The sequence below is a fragment of the Sceloporus occidentalis genome, unplaced genomic scaffold (assembly GCF_023333645.1).
Source record: "Sceloporus occidentalis isolate IW3139 unplaced genomic scaffold, rSceOcc1.0.p SCAF_4, whole genome shotgun sequence".
In the NCBI taxonomy this organism is placed as follows: Eukaryota; Metazoa; Chordata; class Lepidosauria; order Squamata; family Phrynosomatidae; genus Sceloporus; species Sceloporus occidentalis.
The window spans coordinates 36276113-36301410 of record NW_028316984.1 but is presented as its reverse complement, the minus strand read 5'-3'; the positions used below and the strand labels follow the sequence as shown (position 1 = coordinate 36301410).

Genomic DNA, 25298 nt, shown 5'->3' with positions numbered 1-25298 from the left:
ACAGATCCCCCTCTCCTCCTTCTAACCCGGGATAGGTCCTGGCCGCAAAGGAGGACAAGGCACCGCAAAATCCCCAGAAACAGGGAAGACAGGACCAAAGGCGCATCGATGCTTCTCAGTCCTGCTCAGAACGAAGGACGTTTTGGGATGCTTCCTGGACAGAAGGCTGGAATGGGGGACGCGTCCTGGAAAAGGAGGGCGTCGGGTCTCCCTTTCCTCCCTCTCCCCTCCCCCGAAAAACCCCAACCATCCCTCCATCGCCAGCCTTCCGAGGCTCTCCTGGGCTTCTGCCCCGCCGTCGGTGGGCACCTTGCCCTTGGGCCCCGCGCCGGCCCTGCTCCTCCTTGGAGAGGCCCCTGGGGATGCTCTCCGGATGGACGGGCGGGTGGCCTTCTCCTTCTCTTTCTGGGGAGAGAAGGGGTGCTTCTCCCCCCTCCTTCCCTTGCCTTTAAACCACGGGCGTGCTGCCTCTGCCTCCTGGGTGAGCTTCCCTGGCAGCACCTGGAAAGACGGAGCCTGAAGGGAAGCTAGGCTCTCCTCCCCCCCTTCCCAAGAGGGACCAGGGGTCGGATCCCAAAGTGGGGCTGACCATATCCCAAAATGTGTGGGGAAAATAAGACTCTCCCCAAAGAATGCTATCCCTCGAGGCGCTTTCGTGGGAACCCTGCCTCCTTGGACCCAATGGTCGCCGAAAGCTTGGGGGAGGTTGGTGGTCTTTTGGCCAGGAGCAGCAGAGAGGTCCTCCTTTTGCAGGACGCGTCCTCCATCTAGGAGGTATTCCAAAATGTCCTCTTGACCGCCTTCGCAGCTTTGCTTTTCTTTTCTGGAAGGGGCCCGGTCCTCCTTTGGGGCCAGGAAGAGGAGGAGGAGGAGGAGGAGGACCCCTCTGGCCCCCCTGAAAGCGGAGTGGGCTCCGAGATCTGGCGCTTGGGGAGGGGAGACGGGAAGGGGAGCCCACCCTCCAGCCCCTGCTCCTTGCAAGGCACCCAGGGCTCGAAGCCAGGGCCCTGGGAACAGCTCGCCTTCCCTCCCCGACAATTGAGGCAACCCAGACCCTCTCGCCCTTTGCTAAGAGGAGCAGCCTTGGCCAGCATGGCAGGAAGGGAGGCGGAAACGCCAACTGGGGCCTGGTCCCTCTCCGAAGTCTTCCCCAAAGCCCAGTCCCGGGGGAACCGAGGCCCTGGAGCTCTCCCCGCTCCTTTCGGCCACAGAGGGACCTCTTTCCCCTCCAGAAAGAGAAGGGATTCATCAACTGGGAAAGGATCTCCGGGGTACAAGAGAAAAGACCCCGAGAAGAAGCGGGGAGGCAGGAAGAGGAGGGTCCGAAGGAGAAGAGCCCCGTTTCCATTCTACCTCCCTTCTCTGCCCTTCTGTGGCTCCATGCTAGAAATGGAGGAAGAGGAAGAGGAAGAAGGCAAGGAGGAGGGGGACTGGTCACAAGTGGACCTCTCTTCTGTCATGACCTTAACGATATTTAACCCTACGCTTATTATATACATTATTTATATGCTATTATTAGCTTATTATATACTAATACACACACACACACAGAGAGAGATACATATACACATATATTAGGTAAATTATATGAATGTATAGGTATATATATGTATATAACTATATATATATATATATATATATATATATACACACACACACTTTTATATAAACCTATATATATATATATGTATATATATATGCATAAATTTTAATATATAATTTACCATATATATATATATATATATATGCACACACACCTACATAATATATATATAATTTACTACACACATATATATGTATATGCACACACATATATATGCTTATACATTCATATATAATATATAATATATAATTTACCATTTATATACACACACCTATATATATATGTGTGTGTGTGTGTGTGTGTATAAATGGTAAATTATATAATTTATAATTTACCATATTTACACATAACTCCTATATACTGTACACCTATATATAATTTATAATATATAATTTACCATATATATATATATATATATATATACACACACACACACACATATATACATGTCTCCCTCTATATATGTTTTATAATATATAATTTACCATATATATATATATATATATATATAGTAAATTATGCATTATGAATGTGAGAGAGGGGTGTATATATAGGTGTATATATGTATGTGTGTCTAGGTCTATAGGTCTATATCAGCTGCCCCAGTGTGACGCTGTGTCTGGGGGCAGTGCTGCCTTTCCCTGGCACGCGCCCAGAGCTGCCCGGGTCCCCTTCTCTCGGGCGCCGCTGATTGGCTGCAGGGCGACTCCTGCCTCCGCTTCCCGCGCCCTCATTGGCTGAGACGCGCAGCCAGAGGTACTTCAAAGCAGGCGCTGGCGGCACTTAGGCTGAGTTTGGCCGCCCCCAGGCCCGAGGAGGAGCCACTTCTGCAGGCGCTGCTGCTGCTGCTGCTGCTTCAGGCGGGCGGGCGGGCGGCGGGTCTGTCTGCGCCCAAGGCAGGGAGCCTCCCTTCCCAGCCCTGCGCCCGGACTCGGCTATGGCTACGTCTATCCTCGGGGTAAGCCTGCCGCGGGGGATCGCCTTGCAGCCTCGCCTAAGGGCCACCCAAACTGTTGCTGCAGCTGCAAGAAGGGGCTTTGAGTTTGTTTGTGGGGGACGAGAAAAGACTCCTTTCTGCATAAGATCCGCTCCCCCGATTTCGTTCCTACTAGTTTGGTTTCTCCTGGTACTAAATCCCCCTCTTTCTTTCTCTCTCCTTTCCCCCGCGTTTGGGTCGCATTTCCTACGCCTTTCGTAGCCTTCCCGGTTTTGCATGAGGGCCCTGCAGGTTCGCCTTCCTTCCCCTCCAGCGCTTGGAATGGACAGCGCCTCCTTTTCCTTTCGATCCCCCCCCCCAAAAAAAACACACTTTTGCCCCCCAGGGATCTCTGGGGCTTTTAAACACCAGTTGGAGCCAGCACTAGGGAAAGGAAGGCAGGCAGGCAGCGGTGGTAATCGTAGCCTTGTGTTTGTTTGTCAAGACAGATTAAAGCGTGGGGTTCGCTGTGCGTGGTGTTGTCTCTGCTTGCACTCTGGGTGCAGTTTAGGGCTCTGTTGGTTTACAGTCTGTCTCCGTTTGCAGCGTTTCTCCTGAACAGGAGTGAGACCCCTTGAGAAGAAGGGTCAGGGCTGGAGTCCTCAAACTGGGTCTAACTCTCAGGAGGTCAAACTGAACGGAAGTTTTTTTTCCCTTTCCTTTCCCTTCCTTTTCTTTTTCTTTCCTTTTTCCAGTCCTCTTCTTCCTATCCTTTCCTCCTTCCTTCCTTTCCCTTCTTTCCTTTCCTCTCGTCTTTCCCTTCCTCTTTCTGTTTCTTTCCTTTCCTGTTCTTCCTTTTCCTTTCTTTTTCTTGCCTTTCATCTCTTCCTTTTCCTTTCATTCTTTTCCTTCTTTCGTTCTTTCCCTTTCTTTTTTCTCTCTTCGTTCCTGTCCTTTCCTTCTTGCCTATTCTTTTCCTTTCCTCTCCTCTTTCCTGTCCTTTCCTTTCTTCTCATATTTCCTTTCCTCTCCCCTTTTCCCTCGTAACTTTTGCCCTGAGTGCCCTGTTCTGGTGCCGATGCCTTCGAGGTTCCGATGCTGACGTCTCCCTTTTTCTCTCTCCCCCCTGCTCCTCCTCCTCCTCCTCCCCCCCAAACCCCAGGAAGAGCCACGCTTTGGGACGACGCCGCTGGCCATGCTGGCCGCCACCTGCAACAAGATCGGCAACACCAGCCCCCTGACCACTCTGCCGGAGTCCAGCGCCTTCGCCAAGGGCAGCTTCCACCCGTGGAAGCGCTCCGCCTCCAGCTGCAACCTGGGCTCCGGACTCTCCGGCTTCACCGTGGCCGCCGCCGCCGCCGCCGCCTCCGGACGGGGCTCGGGCGGACTGGGCGGAGGGGGCGGCGGCGGAGGGGGCGGCGGCGGCAGCGGGGCGGCCAACAGCGCCTTCTGCCTGGCCTCCACCTCGCCCACCTCCTCGGCCTTCAGCAGCGACTACGGGGGTCTGTTTTCCGCCTCGGCGCAGGAGGCCGGCGGGGGCCAGTCGGCCTTCATCTCCAAGGTGCACCCTTCGGCGGCGGCGGAGAGCCTGTACCCGCGGGTGGGGATGGCCCACCCCTACGAGTCCTGGTACAAGACGGGCTTCCACTCCACGCTGCACTCGGGCGAGGTGGGCGGCGGCGGGGCCGGCTCGGCGGCCTCCTCCTGGTGGGACGTCCACGCGGGGCCGGGCTCCTGGCTGGAGGTGCAGGGGCCCCAGGGCTCGCTCCACTCGGGGGCCGGCGCCCCGCCCCAGGCCTCGCTCCACTCCCAGCTGGGCGCCTACAACGACTTCGGCTCCTTGACCCACTCGGCCTTCAGCTCCACGGGGCTGGGCTCCTCGGCCGCCTCGCACCTCCTCTCCACCGGGCAGCACTTGCTGGGACAGGAGGGCTTCAAGCCCGTCCTGCCCGGCGCTTACTCGGACTCCAGCGCCGCCGTCAGCGCCATGATCTCCGGGGCGGCGGCGGCAGCGGCGGCGGTGGCTGCGGCCGGAGGCGCCGGGGGCGGCTCTTCCTCGTCCTCCTCTTCGCGCTCCGCCCGGCGCTACTCCGGGAGGGCCACCTGCGACTGCCCCAACTGCCAAGAGGCCGAGCGGCTGGGTCCGGCCGGGGCGAGCCTCCGGCGCAAAGGGCTGCACAGCTGCCACATCCCCGGCTGCGGGAAGGTCTACGGGAAGACCTCGCACCTGAAGGCCCACCTGCGCTGGCACACCGGGGAGCGGCCCTTCGTCTGCAACTGGCTCTTCTGCGGGAAGCGCTTCACCCGCTCCGACGAGCTCCAGCGGCACCTGCGGACTCACACCGGCGAGAAGCGCTTCGCCTGCCCGGTTTGCAACAAGCGCTTCATGCGGAGCGACCACCTGAGCAAACACATCAAGACCCACAACGGAGGAGGCGGCGGCGGCCCGGGCGGCGGAGGGAAGAAGGGCAGCGACAGCGACACCGACGCCAGCAACCTGGAGACCCCTCGCTCCGAGTCGCCCGACCTGGTCCTCCACGAAGGGCGAGGAGGAGGAGGAGGAGGAGGAGGGAAGGACTCCGCCGCCGGAGACCCCTGAAGCCACGCGGGACTCCGAGGCGGGGAAGAAAGGAATTTGGGCGGGAAAAGAGCGCGCCAAAAAGAGACCCCCAAAAAGGGCGCCAAAGGGGGAGGCTAATTAAGGAGGCATTGGTTTAATTCTTTTTTAAAAAGAAAGAATGAAAAGTTCAACCCCAGCAGAAGAAACAGAAGCAGCACCGCCACTTTTGAGCCCGCTTTGCCCTTTCCCCCTCTTTTGCTCTTAAATGTTTTTTAAAAGGGGTGGGTAAGAAGGGGAAAATAGAGTGGACGGAAAAGTGACACACCCCCCCCCAAAAAAGAGACTGTGGTTGGAAAGACTGAGGCGAGACGACGCTATGAAAAGCATTAGCCCCCTTCCCCTTCTTCAAAGCTCCTCCTCAAACGCGTTTGGTGAAAAGGGAGAAAAGAGGCTGGGATGAGACCTCACAAGAGACACACACAGAGACAGGCACGCGACACAACGGACTGGCTGGCTGGCTCTCCGATAATAATAATAATAACAGTAATAATATTAATAATAATAATAAAGGCAGACTGGAGGCAACAAACTCTCCCGACACACAACCCGCCACCCAGGACCCAGAGGCAGCCCTTTGGAAATTGGATTCTTATAAGTATAAAAGCAGATGACAGTATTTGACCAGACCTAGAGCGACCTTTTTTATACTTAATGTTGAAGTGGGGGGGAAGGGCAAAAACGTCCTTTTCGTTCGCACTCCTAAACACACACACACACAGACACACAAACACACACATTGAGAGAGTCGCAAGGTGAGAGACTAAACTGGGAAACGTCCGAGAGACACTTTCTCTCTGCAATTCATCAAATATATACATGTATAAATAGGGATCCAAACCACATACACAAAGAGAGAGAGAGGATGGTGTTCTCCTCTTCTTTTTTAAATCCTCCTTGTAAATGTCAATTCCGATATCTTTGTTTTTGTTTTCCTTTCGGGGGTGCATTCCTGAAATTCAGGGGAGCTTTGGTTTTGTTTTGTTTTGATTTGATTTTTTTAAAAAAATATATATTATTATTATTATTATTTCTGATGCACTTTGTGGAGGTCGGTATATATGTAAAAGATATTTAAAAAAAACGTTGAGTTAAAAAAGATTTCACTCACACCAGTAAGTTAAGGTTGCTTAAAGAATTTAAATGCGTTTATCTGTATTTGGAAGACGACAACAACAAAAAAACTTGACATAATATTTTCATTTTTGGTATTATTAAAGGACTCTGAGTAACGCACTCTGGGGTTTCATTTTCCCCTTCACTCCACCCGACTAGGTCGTTTTTAAATAATAATTATTATTGCAATCTTGGATTATTTCTCTTAACCCGCCTGGTGTTTTTATTTCTATTTATATATTTCATTTATATGCCGCCTTTCTCCCCAAGGGACCCAAGGCGGCTCACAGATTGAAAACGCAGATCAGATACAAACGTTTGTATTAGATACAAACATGAAGGCTGGGGTTTCAGATCACAGTTTCCAGGGATCATGTTTCATTATGCTGTGTAGGAATCGTGGTCAGCATTAGTTACGATAAATGCAATTACGGTCGAATTAAAATAATTTAATCAGTCAATCTTCCAAGACAAAGGGAACCAAAAATATCTAAATAAGCCCCAACTCTGTTAAGGTTGCAATTCACATCCTAATGGAAAGTCAGTGGCAAAAGTCCCATTACTTTGAATGGACAGAGTCGGAGGCAGACCTTTCTTTAAAATGCCACTTTCTCTGTTGGTAAAAGAACCGACATTCCTTTAATTAAAAAAAAAAAATCTGAATATTTTAAAATGTTTTTAAAAGCCGATTTAAAGTGAATTCGGGTTTGTTTGTTTTTTTAAAGGTTTATGTTTCTGAAATGTTTCTGAAGCTAGGTCTTGAAGAAGGTTAGAGGAAAGTCGGCCCTGGGGGAATGAAGCGCTAGAGTCAATCCTCCGGAAAAGACATTTCATGCCTAAATGAAAACCTTGTTAAATGTTATTAATTTTGACTTGGAGCACACCGCCGCCTCCCCCCTGTGCCTTGTATTCCCTTATTAGAGATTCATGTCTTATCAAATATCTAATTAATCTCCTAGACATCATTTGTTCTGGCCAACTTTATCTCAGCTGGTCCGCGGGGAAAACCCTCGGAGTATATATATACATATCTCCTCTGCGACAAAGCCTTCCCTTGAAGATCCTTTTAATTGTCCAAATTAACTGCGCCGCATTTGCATGTCAAACGGGGGAGAGAAGGGCCAGGCGAGATAAAACGTAAACGGTTTTTAAAGAACGCTTTCCCGAAAATAAGCACTTGGTTTGATAACTGCGCCTTCCCTTTTCAAAAGGGAGTCGGTCCTATGCAAATAGTGGATTGGAAACGCTTAGGTTTCACACAAAAAACCACCAACCCCCCAAATGCAGTCAAATGCTCCTCGCTTGTTATTTGAATATCTCAGTGGCTCTGCTATTGAAAAGGTTCAAGGATGCTCTCTGACTTCTTTGTGATTACGCAGCGCAGCGTCTTATTCTTGAAGGCAAAAAAAAAGGGGGGACTCCGGAATAATTAAAAAGCCTGGGATAAGGCCTGGGAACACATTTGGGACAGGAATCTCATTTAGGACGGCTCTCCTTTCAACAGCAAAATAAATATATATATATATATAGAAGGCGCTGCGGTTAAATTGAGCAGAAGGCAATTATTGAAATGAAAATGGTTTCCCCTCCCTTTTGTCTCCTGGCCACCAACTTAACAGCCACAGTCCGTCCTTTTCCCTCCCCCCCCCGGAAAACAAAATAAAAAGAGGAGGAAATCGCTGCCATTGTCTCTCCCCCGCCTTTAATTGCGCTACTTTTAAGGGCTGAAAGAGAGAAGAGAGGAAGGGAAGGCAGGAGGGGGAGAGTCCATTTAGACCCGACAGCATTGCAGCCCGAAAGGCTCAAAAAGCATATTTTAAATCTTTCTTTTTTAAAAACAAAGTTTGATCTATCGTCCTTCCTATAACCCTGGAAAAGGGGATTGTGCTGCCAGTCAAGCGGAGGGAGGGAGGGAGCCTCAGAATAAAAAACATCTGTTGTGTCTACTACTACTACTACTACTACTAGCAAGACTCGGGTTTGGAGTCCACAATTTTGTGCTTAAAATGCAGCCGCGGAGACGTTTGTTTTTTTCAGGGCAGTACAAGAAGGAGAACTAAAGGCGCGAGTTGGGAGAGGAATTTTGGGTTTTGATTCTGCGAGGAAAGAGAAGGAACAATGTGGAGTCTGATTCCTTCCTTCCTTTCTTTCTTCCTTGGTGGTGGTCTTTTGCTTCAGTCTTTGGAGAGGGTCCTTTTCCCCTTCCTCCCCTGGGCTCTGTTTTCTCTTCTCGCCGCCTTCCGTACTTGGTGTAAAAGTGTGAGTAAGCGTGACACGGGTGGAATGGGTGAGCATCCCCCCCCACACACACACATAGCCCGCCTTTCCCTCTCAGTCTAATCCGGGTCTGGTTCTGTGTGGGGGGTGTTTGGGTCGGAAGTTTGGGAGGGAAGACTAGTACGCAAATGTTGCAAAGTCAAGAGTGCTTTTAGGAGGGACAGGATGCGCCTTTACGTTTCTTCTTCTTCCTCGTCCTCCTCCTCCTCCTCTCTGAAGCCTTGTTGTTGTTGTTGTTGCTGCTGCTATTGTTGTTGTTGTTGTTGTTGTGAGGAATGCGTCCTCCTGGCTGGGTGTTGGGTAGAAGTCAGCCCTTTTTTGTTGTTTGGGGTGTGTAATAAAAAAACCCAGATCAAAGGGCTCTCTGTCTCTCTGTCTCCCCTCGAGGTCCAGTTTTCTGCCAGCCCTGGGTGACCATTCTTCAGCTCAGTGATCAAGGACCGCCTTTGCAAGGCCCCGCTGCCCCCGAGGGTCAGGAAACGTCCATCATTCCCAGGCTCCCCAGGAAGGAAGCCAAAGGGAAGGAGGAGGAGGAGGAGGAGGAGGAGGAGACACTTCAGCCTCTTTTCCAGGGACCCGGTTGACTGCCTTTGGGACTCCAGAGGCAGAGAGGGAGGCTTCCTTCCTAAGCAGGGCGTCCTCCTTTTCCAGGGCATGCCCTCCATTTCAGCCTTCTGTCCAGGAGGAGTTCCAAAATGCGCCCCATTTCGAGCAGGAAAACGTGACCAAATGAAACCTAAAGACACTCGTAATAGAAAGATTAATTAATACATCTTACGTCCAAAACACACTGCAGAAATAATCCAGTTTGAGACTGCTTTTACTGCCCCGGCTCAATGTTAGGAAATTCTTGCAACTATACTATACTATACTACATTGTGGCACCAGAGCTCTCTGACAGAGAAGGCTAAATGTCTCACAAACACTGCAGTTCCCAGGATTCCCTAGCATTGAACCAGGGCAATTAAAGCGGTCTCAAACTGGATTATTTCTCCAGTGTGTTTCGGACCTAACAAGCATGAATTCACCTTTCTAATAAGACTGTCTTTAGGTTTTGTTTGGTCACGTTCTCCTTTTTTTTCCCTTGCATGTCCTCCATTTTCGTGGTGCCTGGTCCTCCTTTGAGGTGAGGACGTTATCTGGCCACTTTGTTCCTAAGGAAGGGATTGGAAAACCCAAGAAAAGAGAAAACGCCCAGGGAAAGAGGGAAAGGAGGTATAGGAGGAGAAAGATGGGGTCTTTTAGAAGAACCCTTTGAGGAAGATTTTTTTTCTCTTATAAAAAAAGAAGAAAGTCAATGGTTTTAGTCATGTTTCAGACTCTAAAATGAAGTAACTGCTGCAGGAGATGGAGCAGAGGACGTGTACTTTTGCTATTTCCTGTGTATTTTGTGCATCAAGTGAGGAGAAGCTGGGTGGCAACGATAGGGCTACACAAAGTGGGTCTCTCTAAAGTGGCAAAAGAAAAGGGGAAAGGTGCCCATGAATGGCTTTTCCAGGCCAATCTTTGTCTTCTTCTTCAAACGAAAAATCTGCTTTCCTCCAGTTCCAGTTACTATTTTAAATGCATGCTTTGGTTTATTTTGTTCTACGAAGGTTTTAAACAATATCTCTATCCTTATTAAAAACCGTGATGGCAGATGGTTTCTTTTGGGTTTTCTTTTTTTTAAACTCCCCACCAGCTCTTATTTATTTGTCTGTATTTTGTTGCTGCTGCTGCTGCTATTCTCATGTGCCTCCCAGTCATTTTTGACTTATACGGCGACCCTATCATACGGTTTTCTTGGCATGTTTCTTCAGAGGAGGCTTGTCCCGGCCATCCTCTGAGGCTGAGAGAGTGTGACTTGCTCAAAGTATCAGCATTTAGCCCAGGCAGCCAGAAAAAAAAAATCCCCCCAAATTTTAGATCCCAATGCAGTTCTAAAAAAATGCAGAAGATGAGGAGTATGCAACAGAAAAACTGTCCTGTTTGGCTAATTGGGATACTAAGTGCTTATTTTAAGTGAGAATAATTTAGCTACACATTTTCTTAGGGAAATGACATTCTTAATGCATTTAACACACACACAAAACCATGCAAACTCTGATTTGCTTTTATGCCTTTTCATTCCCTTTGGAGTCCCTTTGAGAAGGAGGCAACGAGGAGGGTGATAATTCCTGGCTCTTTGGCGCCATCTAGAGATAGATGGCAAAGCCACAGGATGAATCTTATGATTCAAGAATTCCTGATTCCAGCTTGCTTCTGAGAAAGAAATTCTCCTTTAACCCAATAAATTCTGCGCCTCCAAGTCTACAGTGTTAAGAAATGTTAAGAAATCCTCAGAGAGGCTTTGAATGGTCGGCTCAGGGTCTTTTAGTTTTCTCCCTCCTTTACCTATCTATTCTTCTCAGGAAATTGGTAGAAGTTTCCAAATGTCTGAAGATATAAAATGCAATATTTTAAAACATTTTTTAAACAAGATATATAAACAGGATAGAAAATAAAGTGTCACCATTAAAAAGCTAAACTGTTTAAAAGCTTTATGACTATAACTTAATACATAGAAAACCACTGAAATGCAAGCAATTTCCTGACAGGAATATATAAAGGAGGGAGAAATATATGGGGTGTGTGTGTGTCTCTCTCCTCTCTCTCTGTATATGTGTGTGTGTGTGTATGGGATATATATATATATATATATATATGTAACTCGTTCGTCTTCAGACATTTGGAAACTTCTAGCAATATCCTGACAAGAATGAATATATATTTGCCATAAATATGTGTGTGTATGGTAATATATGTGTGTGTATATACAGTATATATATGTGTGTGTGTGTGTGTGTGTGTGTGTGTTGGGGTAAATATATATATATACATATATATATATATATATAGAGAGAGAGAGAGAGAGAGAGAGAAACCCGTCTTCAGACATTTGCAAACTGCTAGCAATTTCCTGACAGGAATATGTATATGTATGTGCGTTGCTAAATATATGTGTATATATGCAATATATGTATGTGTGTGTAATATATATATATATATATATATATATGGGATTGTGTGTGTATATACACACACAGAGAGAGAAACTCGTCGTCTTCAAACATTTGCAAACTGCTAGCAATTTCCTGACAGGAATATATATGGTAAATATATATTTACCGTGTATTATTATTATTATTAACCTTTATTTATGAAGCGCTGTAAATTTACACAGCGCTGTACATGCAATTTTTTTTAGTTAGACGGTTCCCTGCCCTCAGGCTTACAATCTATGTGTGTGTGTGTGTGGGGGGGTAAATATATGTGCATATGTTACACCAAACCTTATATGCATGTGTGTGTGTGCGTGTGTGTATACACACATACATACATACATATGGGGTAAATATATGGAGAGAGAAACTCGTCCGTTTTCCAGACATTTGCAAACTTCGAAAAATTTCCTGACAGGAATATGCGTGTGGTAAATATACGTGTACACGCACGCACGCACACACACACACACACATCTCTATAGCGCTGAAGCCAATTTTGAAGCGGGGCTGAGAGGAGCGAAGAGCGGCGCACGAACAACGTTTGCCTGCCTGCGTCTTCCTGTGGAAGGCGGCGGTTTTGACAGAAAACGGGGAGTTTGGAAAAGTGCATTGCTTTGTTCAGGGGAACTTAGGCCTCCCGAACAAAAGCGCCCAAGAAAGCAAGGGCGTGTGGCTGGCTTTATTGCCCCTTCTCTTGGACAAGCGGAACCAGGTTCATAGAAAATGAGAGGCTCCAAGACCGTAAAACTTGGAGTCCAAGACCGTTAACAGCCTGGAGGAGGGCGCTTTAATAATTTTATACCCATGAGCTTGGATGTTTTTTTTGGGGGGCGGGGGTGTCGTGTTAATCTTAAGACCCATAAATGATGCCCCCCACGTGGGTCACGCGATGAGGAGGGACCCGGTCAAGAAAGTGTCTCGAAGCCAAAAAAAAATTGGGCGAAAAAGACCACGAATTTAGTTGGTATCGAAAGGATTGTCAGGGGCTTCCCCTTCCTTTTCCAACCAAAGCCTCCAGAGCCTCCTGCTGGAGAGACCAGACTTAGTTCCCAAGGCTAAACTTTTTATTTCACCTGAGTCAGGGTTTTTCTGGAGACCAGGGTTCGAGTCACCACTGAGCCATGAAACCCCACTGGATGAGTCACTCTCTCAGCCTCAGGGGAAGGCAATGCCAAACTCTCTCTGAAGGAATTTGCCAAGAGAACCACACGATAGGGTCGCCATATGTCGGACACGACTTAAAAACACACAACAACAACAACAGTAGCGCACCGTTGGAGCCTAAGCGCTTCTTGGGTGCTCTCAAAATGGCCGCCACGGCGGGAGCAAGGCGGGTTTACGTTTAAGATTAAGAAGAGCCTCCGCGGTGGGCTTGGTCGGCCACAAAACACTCATAACTCAAACCTTTTAAAAAGGGGGTTTTAAAAGGGGGGAAAAAAAGGCTCCAACAACTAAGAAATGCAGAGCCCCAAATATCCAGGGAGACCAGACATCCTCCTTTTCCAGGACATGTTCTACACTTCAACCTTCCTGACCAAGAGGAATTCCAAAACGTCCTCCATTTTGAGCGCGACTAAGCAGCATGAGTTTACATTTCTATGAGCGTTTTTAGCTCCCATTTGGTCACGTCCTACATTTTTATTTATTTAATGGTAGAGTTCAAAGATATAGCCGTGTTAGTCTGTAAAATCAGTATACAGAGAGATCTTGTAGCCCCATGGAATCTAAGGTCCAAAACAACACTTCAGAAATGATCCAGTTTGAGACTGCTTTAACTGCCCTGGCTCAATGCTAGGAAATTCTGAGAACTGTAGTTATGTGAGACAATGAGCCTTCTCTTCTGTCAGAGAGCTCTGGTGCCACAATAAACTACAACTCCCAGGATTCCCTAGCATTCAGCCAGGGCAGTTACAGCACTTTATAACTGGATTATATCTGCAGTGTGCTTTCGTCCTGCCTAACTGAAGGAAAGAAGTCTAGCTTCCCTAGACCTACTTCCTCAGCCTTGGCCTCCATTGCCTAGCTTCCATTTGGTCTTTTTTTTTTAATTTTGTGGTAGAATTGAAAGATATAGCCATGTTAGTCTGTAAAATCAGTATGTAGAGAGATCTTGTAGCCCCTTTGAGACTCACTGAAAGGAAGAAGGTTGCTGCAACAGCTTCTCAAGTTCCTCAGCTCTGGCCTCCCTTGGAGTCCTCACAAAACACAACAATGCGCCCATTCCACAGAACACACAAACTGCTGAGGAAAAAAACCCACAAAGACAAGCCTAGACTCATCCCAGATTAACTTTTTTATTATTTTAATTGTAGCCTGGGCACAAAACGAACATTTTCTTCCCTTTTAAATCGTATTTTCTTTCATCGCTCAGACAATGGTTTGGGGCCTAGAGAAAAAACAAAATGGCGGCCGCTTCACCACAAGAGCCTCCCTCAGTGGGCGCCATGATGTTTCCAAGGGATTTCGTCGTCGTTGGGGAGTTGGGAGCCAAAGTGGGGGCAGCACCCCATCTACTCCATCTTATTGCGAAGCAGAACCGCTTTCAAACTCGTTTAAATAAACCAAGGAGAGATTGGGAAGAGCAGAGGAAGGGAGGCCTCACTGTCGTCCCAAAGCCTGAGGCGAAGAGTTGCCTTTGAGTTCCCTCAGTTCAGCCATGAAGGGAGGCCGTCTTCCCCGTCCCTTTCCCAGCTCAACAGCGGCCGGAGTTGTGTTTTTTTCCGCCTCGCCATCCTCCTTTTTTCCTCCTCAGGCCGCCTTTCTTTCCAAGATGGGGGCTAATTACTCCTTGGCGATGAAGGGGCTCCCAATCCTTGTCCATTACAAAGCAGGGTTTTGTGTTTTTTTTCCCCTGAGGGAGAGGAGAGGAAACAAAATAATAATTTTATTTTATATAATTTATTTAATTTTTTTATGAAATTGCCTTTCAGCCTAAAAAGCCGCCTTACCTGAATGTCATAATTACAGTAATTATGTACATCCGAAATTACATGCTAATTAAATTAGAATCAAATCGTTCTAAATCGAAATCAAAATGAGGTAGCGAGAATTAATCAATGACAACATAAATAGAGAGAGGAGAGAGAGAGAGAGAGCAGGTTTTCCTTCGGGGGATATTTATTTATTGTAACGATCCATGAGGGAAAAAAGTCACCTGTTTTATATTTAGCTTTCAATTAAGGAATCGTTTTTAGTCACCTTTGCGCCATTTTTGTGTTTTGTTTTAAAAAAGAAGCGCTCGGGTGATTTTTTCTCTCTCTCATTTCTCCAGAGAATCAAACCGAGAATTAAATGATTTAGACGAGGAGGAGGCTCAGATCTTCCTTCTTCTTTCCAGTTTGAGAATCTGCAATAATAAAAAGAGAGCCCTTTCCTCCATTATATCCTTATACACGACTTTCTTCCACATTCCTCATTCATCCACATTCACTCTCATATTATGTAAGGAAAAATGTCGAATTAAGATGTTTTCCTGCCCTTTTCCAGAATAAGGAAACCGTTCTTAAAAGGAGGGAAGCGCTGCAGAATCATTGTCGCGGGTTAATTCCGGAATAAATAATAATAATAATAATAAAGGGCTGGACATAATGCCCTAAACAGTCACTTTGTGAACGACAAACCAGGGCAGTCGTTGGGCTTCGGAAGCTGCATTCACACTGGAGAAATAACCCGTTTTGGCACCGCTTTAACTCTTGTCTGGCTCACGGCTATGGAATTCTGGGAGTTGGAGTTTGTTGTGGGGCCCAGAGCGGAGAATTCCATAGCCGTGAGCCAGACAAGAGTTAAAGCGGTGCCAAAACGGGTTATTCCTCCCTTTTTTGCGATGTGTCCTCAATGCAAAGCGGAGGGCTGCGAAATGGAGGACGTTCCGGGAAATATGTGGGACATTACACACAATAAAAGCTTAAAACTCTCGTATAAATCCACGCTTCTTAAGTCATGCTCAACGGAGGGCGTTTGATAGTTCCTCCCGGACAGAAGGTGAAAATGTAGGACGCGTCCTGGAAACGTTTGCCCTCCCCTCCGGTTCCCCCTCCTGCCTCGTCCCTTGCTGGCATATTCCCCTCTGAAGAAGACCCACGGAGCACAGGCCCTGCCCTCCATGGGACACCGCTTTCTGCCCCCACCCCCGGCAGGCTTCGGGGGTAACCCACGGTCCCTCAAGAGGAGGACGGAGGAGCACACGACACACCCCATGGCACTGGGCACACCTGACAGAGCGAGCAGGGCCCCAAGCTGCTTAGTTTAAAACCGGTTTATTGCCCCCAGGCTTGCCTCGCTGCTGTTCCACGGTTGCCACTTGGGAAGCCGGCAGAGCAATTCACCGGCCCTTCCTTCCTAGTCTGTCTTCCTTCCTAATCTTGGTTTGGTTCCTTCCTTCCAAGATTTGGTTCCTTCTTTCCTTCCCTTGTTTGGTTCCTTCCTTCCTTCCTAGGCTTACTTGGTTCCTTCCTTCCCTTGTTCGGGTTTTCCTTCCTTCCTTCCCTTTGTTTAGTTCCTTCCTTCCTAGGTTTGGTTGGTTGGTTCCTTCTTTCCTTCCTATGCTTCATTCCTTCCTTCCTTCCCTCCCTCCCTTTGTTTGGTTACTTCCTTCCTTGTTTTGGTTCCTTCCTTCCTTCCTTCCTTCCCTCCCTCCTTCCTTCCTACCTATTTGGTTCGTTTGTTCCTGCCTGTCTGCCTTGTTTTGTTTCCTTCCTTTTATTTGGTTCCTTCCTTCCTTCTTTCCTGCCTTCCTTGTTTCCTTCCACCCATCTTATTTCCTTCCTTCCTTCCTTCCTTCCTTCCTTCCTTCCTTCCTTGTTTCCTTCCTTCCCTGGCCAAGCCTTGGTCCCTGCCCCCTCTCCAGGTGCAGGGAAGGGTGGGCTATGTGTGGTGCTCCTGCCCAGGGGGCCTTTGCCTGGCTCCCTTCCCCACCTGCCTTTCCTAAACCTCCTCCGCCTTCTTCAGGGAGCAGTGGGTCTCCTGGCTCTACTGTAGGGTGAATGTCAATAAACAGTTAGTGGGTGTTTTTTTTAAAAACAAGTAATTGTATAGTATCACTGTGATTTAATATTGGGAAAGGCGGAAGGGAAGGAGAGGATGAGTTGGGTTTGGTTTAGCCTTGTCCCTAGCCCCCTCTGCCAGTACATCTTCCCAGCTCCTTTGCAAGAGCAAGTGATGGAGAGGAGTCTCTTTATTCGACCAGCCAGGTCCTCTGGACGAAACACACAGCACAACCAAGGGCCTCTGACTGGCTGCAGTGCTGTCAGGAGAGGATTGTGCAAAGTGACAACCTAAACACATACTTGCTTTGGAATGAGCCGGAGTGGGTTAAGGCTCTTTAGAAAACCTTGAAGCAGGATCCAAGTAGCCCTAATGGCTAGTGAGTTCCATAGAAGCTGATACTGACTCAGGGCTACTACACAGAGACGCACGGGTTGTGTTTTTGTAGGGCATCTTTTCAGCTGTTTCCCCAAGGCCTCTTCCCCACCAAAACATTTGATTCTAGCCTCTTGTGCTCAAAGATGCCTAGAATGTTTACAGTATACGTCTGGTACCATTTTTGGTCTCTCGATTTGGCTGAAGATTATCTACTCAATGGAAAGATGCTGCAATCCCTTGCTGTCCATCTTCAGGGCACTTGAGGATTTGTCTCTTTTCCCTTTCTTAAAAATCAAGATAACAGAAGAGGCCTGTGGCCATTTGTAAACCAACAGCACCTCCTACAGGGGCTAATTTGCCACTGTCAAAGCAGGCAGCAAGAAGCAAAACCCTAAGGTGGCAAAGATAGCAATTAGCAAAGATAGTTTACCTGCCTTTCCTTTTCTTGCTTGATAGGCCATAATACCTGGCAACAACAAAACACTATACACCACCAAACTAGGGAACATGTTTCAGGACACTCTGGCAACGTATCTGCAAAAACATTTTGTAGATACCATTCTAGGTTGATTTAGTGTACTCCTAAACATGTAAGGCATGAAGCGTGGATAGATGGATACAGTCAATATTCTGCAAATGAATTTAGAATTTCAAGTACTTAATTCCTGTAATTTAAATATATTTGTTGTATAGATCCAACCACCTTTGACAGAAAAGGACTGGTGAGTTAATAAACACTGCAGCTTTCACTTTTGACAAGGGTGAAAACCTAGACTTTCCTGTATATACTCTTCTGGTAGTTTCATCTTAAAATAAAACCGTTTGGACCAATCAAATGTCTGTTTACATTGTAGGCAGCTTCACTATTTAAGACGGCAAAGTGGACTGAAAACTCCTGAAATTGTTCCAAAACTTGAGTTGAAAAATCTCCATAAGATCTTGGCTAGAAGAGGCAGACCATGTTTCCAGCTCTGATATACAGACATTGTCAACATTTCTCTGTTCGGTATAAGCTTCTCAGTTATATTCCTTCCACTGCAAGGAGACGTTAGTGGATGGCCATGATTTTTCTCTGGCTTGTGTCAAGAAAAAATTGACAGGTTTAGCGTGACAGCTGAATGGCAGAATAAGGCCTTTTAATTTAAGGAAGAACAAACCACCAGAATTATAAGCACATGCTTATGGCATGCCTTTCTAAACCTAACAGAGACCAAAGACAGTGCATGTAGAACTGTTCACTAAAAATAAGAGGGCCGAAACGTTTCCGTCATACAAGAGGATTAAGTGTAACTGCAGCAGCTGGGTGGCAAGCTGCCAGCACAGACAAGCTTGAGCCAGTGCCCCTTTTCTATGTACAACAAAACAGGCCAAAGGAGGGAGCGGGTGGGGAGAGAGACTGCTCTTTTCAGAGACACAGAAAAAGATGTCTTGCACTAATGTGTCATTCCCAAGGCCCTTTCAAAGTGGGGTCGCAAATTTTACTGGGCTGAAAGACACTTTCAAATGTAGACTTTGAGTCAAAATGATGTCCTCCCTTTTCTTTCTGTTCTCAAGCATACACTCTGGAAAAGAAATTGCCAGGGATAGTTCTAATTAAGTTCTTGCCCTGGGGTCAACTTAGAAACAACAGACAGACACTTTACTGTTGTTGAGGCACTACCTCTCTTAGAGCAGTTATTTAAATTGTCCAAGGCAGCAAAAACTATAGAAAATCACGGGCCAGACTAGCACAGGATACTGCTTTCCCCTCTTTTATGTTCCAGTATAATCTTTAAAATCAGTTGATGATATAGCACCCATCAAAGTAGGGAGCGAGCATGGTGTAGTGGTTGGAAAGTTGGACTAGGATTTAGGGAGGGCAGGGTTAAAATCCTGACTCAGCCATGAAAACCCACTGGATAACCTTGGAGAAGTGATACTATAAGTATAAGAGGGAAGCAATGGAAAACCTCCTTGGAAGAAATCTCACCAAGAAAACCCTAAGACACTATGCACCAACTTGAAGGCACCTAACAAAAAGCATTAAAGTCTGAATTTTACAAAATATTTAAATCAAACCTGCAACAAACTACTTTCTGTGATACATAAAAACTCTGCTTAAAAGTACAAATTAGTCCAGAAAAACAAAAACAAAGAATCAGAAACAGAAAAAAATGAAGGTAGCTTATTTGCATCTTGATTTTAACTTCTTCCACACAAATTCAGATCTAAAAGGAAAATTATCATTTGTTTTTTTCTACCTGTGATTCTGAAACAGCAGGCAAATCTGAAAGAATAATGTGATACATTTTAAAGCCAACATTTATTTAATGTAGTTCTAATCTAAACAGCAACTATTTTTAACAAATAAACCCCATCACAGGAGAAAAAAGCCGTTTTCTTGGAAGGTAAGAAGAAAACTGACATTAGATTCCTACTGCACACAATAGCAAGAAACGGTAAAGACAGTAAATATTCTTCCCATGTCTTGAGAAATTATTGAACAATAACTTGACACTGAGGTGACATATACCAACAGGGGTTTAAGATGCTTAGATAGCCTTGACCAAGTTATACTCTGCAGGAGGTGGAAAATGTTGGCTATACACTTATGTGGAACTATGTTCCTCTGTTGTTTTAACTCATAAAAATTGTCCTCTTAGCTTGAAATACTTCACTTCAAAGATAATCTAGTTTTGTGGCCTGTTGTAGTGAATCCATCCAGAACTATTTTAGGTACTACTGGCATAATTTAATGTGTCCTGGAGCATGTATCCTGATTACTACAATGTTATTTGCATTTATTATTAATCAAGGAAAAATATACTGGTGAAACTAATTTTATAGAGTCATGGCAAGTATTTTTGACATTAAATTCTGCAATGAAGGAAGTGTCGATTTATTAAACACTCCCCTTCCCAATATGTGATTTGCTATTCTAATAGGACATACTATTCAACAAAACAATATGATGTTCATCTTTAAAAGCCTGTATTCTTTGTAAGATACACACAAAATGTACAAAGGGCTATTTGCAGAAAGACATTTACATTTTACTGAGAACAGTCAGCTCATGAGAAAGAGAGAAGTATGTCAGGAGCCCCTTACTAAAGGACTTTTTTTTTTAAGAAACACAATTTGCCACCCACATTATCTATTTTTTTCTCTCTCTCTGCTCCGGCTTCTTCCTCTGTGCTCAGTTTTAATGCATTTGTTGTTGTAGCCCTCCCTGTGTTTCTGTTGCTCTCTGCAGATGTCTGAGCTATGACTTTTGGTTTCGCTTTTCCTGTGCCACTCCTCACTTGGCCTGTGAGTCCTGTGCCTTGTGTTAGAGCCTCTCCCGCTCCTCTCCTCCTTGCTTTGGCTTCCGCTCATGTTTCCATATCTTTCAGATTCTCTTCTCTTGTCTGTGTTATCATTTCTGCTTGTGGGCTTTCTTTTGCTCTCAGAGGAGCTCCATTTGTTGTTCTCCCCAGAACTATCTTGCTTTAAAAGTCTACACTTCTCTCTATCTTTGTCCTTGTTACCATGACTGCTGGAGGGATCTTCATAAAGTTTTCCCTTAGTCTTTGCCTTCCCTTCAGAATCACTGCTGCTAGGCTCTGAAAACTTAGCTTTTCTTCTTTCCTTAGAATCCATCTTCTTTTGTGCTGCTTTATCTTGGCTGTCACTCTCACTATCACTGCTGCTGCTTACTGAAGACTCACTGGAGGATGCGGAGGAAGATGGGCTCTTATGTTTCCTGTGTTTACTTTTGCTTTTCCTCTTCTGTTGCTTTTTCTTCTTTCTATCTTTCTTCTTCTTCTTCTTCTCCAAGCGATCCAGTTTCCTTTTATTTTGAACACAGAAAAGAGGAGCAATTAAGCAGAGAGGTATAACAGTGGAAGATTGCTATCTTTTAGTGGTCAACTGTTAAGCAGATCTTACAGGATAAATCTGAGACTGTGATGAACTTATTATTTAGAAAATAATAAAACACTTGACCTCAAACTTGCCACCTGGCCCTTTTGAAAGCTTCCTGCTTATTGTTAAAGATATGCTACTGCTGATGTGAATAGTATAATAATGGAAGGGGAGAACACAATTTGAACCTAAGCCTCAAAGCTAGAGTTTTTGTTTGTTTAAATGACCTAGTTATGAATATTAGTGTAATTAAAATGAGTTTTAGGGGGGAGTTGACAATCATTTCTGTATTTTTATGAATAAAATATGATAAAGGCATCACATGTTGATGCCTTCATTTATCTTTAAGTGCTTCTTAATATCTTGATCTAGTAAGTGGCTTTGAATGATTTTTTAAATAAAAAGTCTGAGAGTTATAGTAACTATAATGTAAACACTCTTTGAAGTGTTCATGTTCCAAAGAGTATGGCTCCAATCCTGTTCCCAAGAAACCAATGGAAGACAGAATCCTATTAGTGTACCTGACTAGCATATACATTCCTCGCTCCGTTGGTTGGAGTAAAGGCAGACAACATCTGCTGGATCCAAGTCTCCATTCCCTCCCTGGCTCTTTTCTTTTTCTCTTGCCACCACCAGCCTTCGACATTAAAAGTACTACAGCCACAGATTTCTACAAGATCAGGAGAGTGGCTTATTGGCTCAGTCCAACTGGAGCAGGAGCAAAAACCTGACATCTGGATGTGCACACAATTCTCAGGGTGTTCCAGCTGCTATGGCTGCATAAACATAAGCCCAAAAGATAATCAGTGTTTGTACTAATGCATAATTTGCGAGAGGAAACATAGTGTAGCATGGCATACTCCACTTTCCTAGTTGAATCTGGTGGTGCAGTGGGGTTAAATGCCTGTACTGCAGCCACTCACTTACAAACAAACCATAAGGTTGCGAGTTCAATCCCAGCCAGCGGCTCAGGCTGGACTCAGGCTTGCATCCTTCCGAGGTCACTAACATGAGTACTCTGGGGGCAATTAGCTCACACTTTGTAAACTGCTTAGGGAGTGCTTAAGTGCACTGATACGTGGTATAGAAATGTATGTTATTGCTTCCATCTAATTGCTGCTTAAGGCTACATGTACTGAGGTCCTTTGTACTATGCACACACAAGAGTGGATTTATTTATTATTTAACTATGTAGTCCAACAGTTTACACTAGGTGTCCAAAGCAGCAAACAGTATACAATATAAAGGAAAACGGAGCAATATAAAAAGAGGATCAGATGCAAACTCATAGTTTCCCAAATTGCTGAAGGAAAATAATGCTGTTGATAACCACATATTAAAAAAAATAAACTTATGTAAGATTCAATAAGAATAAATTTCCATTTTACTATTTAAACATACTGTCTTTCAGTTGTAGTAGGCTGTCAATATATGCAATTGTTTTAGACCTCCAATCATAATAAATTAACATATAAAACAGTATTTGGATGTATACAGATGTAGCCCAGTTTACATATCACCTTCAGTTGTGATCTCCTAGTACAAGCTACATAGGAATGGATTAACAGATGAGAGGGATAAGGAAGGAATAAGAAATTGTAGAATTTCAGCTTAATTAATCAATTTTTAAAAGTTCCACTCAAATATACAGGAACTTCTCCTAAGTAACTGATTTAAGATGGGGGTAAACAATATTAAAGTAGCCGTTCTGCCTCAATATTCTTATACATTAATTACAGCAATAGGATGTCGCCTTTGCTAAAACAGGGCAGGACTGTAAACAGTTCATGTTCTCACATTTTTGCAAGTAAATGTTATTCTAAGTAACTACAAATCAGAAGTATCTGTTGGCAATTGTGTATTGCAATGGAGCTACTACTACATTACCTCAAAAGCTTTTGTTTTTGCTTTGTTGTCAAGGATTTCAAAAATTCCACTTCTGGGTCATCTTCACCTTCACTTGCAACAAATTCCTACAAACAGAAATGCATTTGGTGGGAATGTTGTCAGTCAAAACAAATTTAGTCAGACATTCTACAGGGAATTAGAGAGACAACAGGACATGAAATTCCATTTACTTCTCAAGCAATTTTGTGAAGGATAATAAAGAAAAGAACACACTGCAATGGTTACAAATAGCTTAACTGTGCACTTTATATTGTTGGCAAAAGCATGGAAATCAGCTTCCTTCCCAATTCTTACTGAAATGGTGAAGGAAAACACAGAGTATAATGATAATGGATAAAATTGTAGCCAGTGTATGAACATTTATGTGAAGGAAGGGGGGAAAAATCAAGTTGAGATATTGTAACAAAACTGCATTTTATTTAGTTGTTTTGTATTGTGGTTTAATATAAATAGGTCTGTGCTTTTTTTGTGCAAAGTGAGGTAATAAAGAATGATAGGTTAATTTAATGTATTCTTTTTCTGTCTCTCATTCTGTAGAATTTTAACATATGATTATATTTTCATTGGTTGTAAGGCTATATATGTGGCATACATGACACTAATATAAAAAAAAAAGAAAAGAGAACTTATTGCTATAGGATATAGCACTTACATTAGGATGAGAATATGAACAATAAACTAGTAATTAAAAGATGATAATGTAAATATTGTATGGCTTTTTTAAAGTTAGAATGTTATCAGAAATGAATGTATGTTGAATTTGGAACAAGATACTTGAAGATATTTTACATTTATCATTAAGAACTTTTAATGCAGTTTTGGTTTATAATTTTTTATGTACCAGACTGAACATGCTATTTTGAAATTAAAAGTTTGTCATACATGATATATATGCAGATATAAAATGAAGCTGAATCCTGTTCAGATGTTGCTTTGCTGGGAAGCAATCTCATCTTGGGGTCTTCTATGACATCTGAAACTGGCTGCAATGTGCTTGAGTTTATATAGCTTCCTAACCTACTGATTCATTCCCCAAGAAAAGATGAGTTTCCAATTGGCCATAGGTGAGGCACCACATTTTAAAAAATATAGTACCCTTTTAGTCCTGGCATTACCTCCGATGCACTGAAGATGGTGTCTATTAATATCTGCACAAATGCACAGGTGGAAGTAGGTTACAAACATGTCCGTGACAATGCAATTCTACACATACAGTATCTACACAGAATTAAGTATCACCGTGTACAGTGGGACTTACTCCCAGGTAAGTGTGTGCAGGATTACACTTAAAGTAAACGAGGCAAGGGAATGAATACACCATTGCTATGCGATATTTACTGAGAAATAATTCTACAATGTATTCAGTAATTGGGGTGGGGGATTTTAAGAGTAAAGATCATGTGTAAACCAGCAAAGCTGAGCTGAATCCTCACACTTCCATGCAAGTTTCTGTAGTATGTGGTGGCCTCCTGGTACCAGAGATTCTTGGAGGAAACAGACTATATAGAAGGTCATCATTGAAATTTACGCTTTGTCCAGGCCAAGTTCTTCTGGAGTTGAGATACCCAATTCATTCAAAGTTGGTCTAAGTTCCTGGATAACATAGGGGTATATTTCCTTGTGAGGCTCTGCTTCTTTGTGTAATTAACTATAACATGAGGCAATTTTGTCTTGTTCGGGACCTCAGCTTTTTGGAACCTGAATTCCATTGAGTTAAATGTTTTCCTTTGTCGACAACTGGAAATAAACTTATACAGATCCATTTTTATCTAGCTTCAGGACTGGTTATGGCATGGAGACCTCTTTGATTGCTCAGATTTCAGCTGTGCCCAGAAGTGCATCTGCCCAGTTAAAACTACTGTAGCATCTGATATTGTTCTTGGAGTATTTAGCTACAGTGACACACAATCTGTTTGTATCCAGTTTGGATAACTATAGCAAATACTACGTGGGCTGCCTTTGAAAATTGCTCAAAAACTTCAGCAGGTCAAAAATGCTGTGGCCAAAGTGCTGGCTAGAATTGGCTACAGGGAACTAATACCTACCTGGTTGTACTGAAGGATCTTTTAATGGTAGATGTATACATCGTACTCATGCTCTTACTGTTCTGTTTTTAAATGATTGTATACTGATGTTTTAATATGATAGTTTATTTTCCCCTGGATTTATATTATCAGTTTTTAGCAGTATCTTGCTTTTATAAGCTACCGCGTCATGAGAAATGTAGAATATAAATATGCCCAGAGAAATGCAGAATATTAAAAACATAGTACATATTTCTCTCCAAGCACTTCTGTCTCACTCAGGGATACTTCTGGTACTGGAGCCTCAGGTGATAAAAATGCCTGGAGAAAGAGACTGCAGGGAGACGAGCCATGGCTGGGACTGTCAGCTCCTCCTGTGGCCCCCTCATTCATGTGCCTCCTTTATTTTATTTGGTGACACACGGGTGGGGGCCTCTTACTGGCTGCTCCCAGCAACTCCTTCTCTTAGGAGATCAGGCTTACCTCTGTTCTTTTGCCAGCAGGCAAAGACCTTTGTATTTAGACAGGCCTTTGGGTATGAACTGGTTGGTGCAGAGCCTTGTAGCAGAGG

General features: G+C 44.6%; 2 protein-coding genes and 1 long non-coding RNA gene across 4 annotated transcripts in view; 1 reads left to right on the top strand and 2 right to left on the bottom strand.

Moving 5' to 3' along the window:
• Positions 1–2490: 2490 nt before the first annotated feature.
• LOC149313740 (transcription factor Sp9-like) lies at positions 2491–6162 on the top strand. The gene is made up of 2 exons (XM_089523273.1): positions 2491–2561; positions 3682–6162. The coding sequence occupies exons 1-2, from the start codon at positions 2541–2543 to the stop codon at positions 5116–5118; spliced, it is 1458 nt and encodes a 485-aa protein (XP_089379399.1). The 5' UTR covers positions 2491–2540; the 3' UTR covers positions 5119–6162.
• A 7670-nt stretch (positions 6163–13832) lies between these two features.
• LOC149313739 (uncharacterized) lies at positions 13833–16161 on the bottom strand. Of its 2 annotated transcripts, none has more exons than XR_016280851.1 (2): positions 15828–16161; positions 13833–14403 (listed from the first exon to the last, which is right to left on the bottom strand). It is a non-coding gene; the product is annotated as an uncharacterized LOC149313739 (long non-coding RNA). The 2 variants fall into 2 exon arrangements; XR_016280852.1 differs by lacking the exon at positions 15828–16161 and adding an exon at positions 14501–14689.
• Positions 16162–19196: 3035 nt separating this feature from the next.
• The window catches only part of LOC149313738 (corepressor of RBPJ and splicing regulator-like), a 34121-nt gene continuing 28019 nt past the window's right edge, over positions 19197–25298 (bottom strand). The window contains exons 10-11 of the mRNA XM_089519724.1: positions 22683–22768; positions 19197–20721 (exon numbers count right to left, since the gene is read on the bottom strand). Of these exons, the coding sequence (XP_089375850.1) occupies positions 20043–20721; positions 22683–22768 (765 nt within the window). The 3' untranslated portion in view covers positions 19197–20042. The remainder of the gene's footprint in view (positions 20722–22682; positions 22769–25298) is intronic.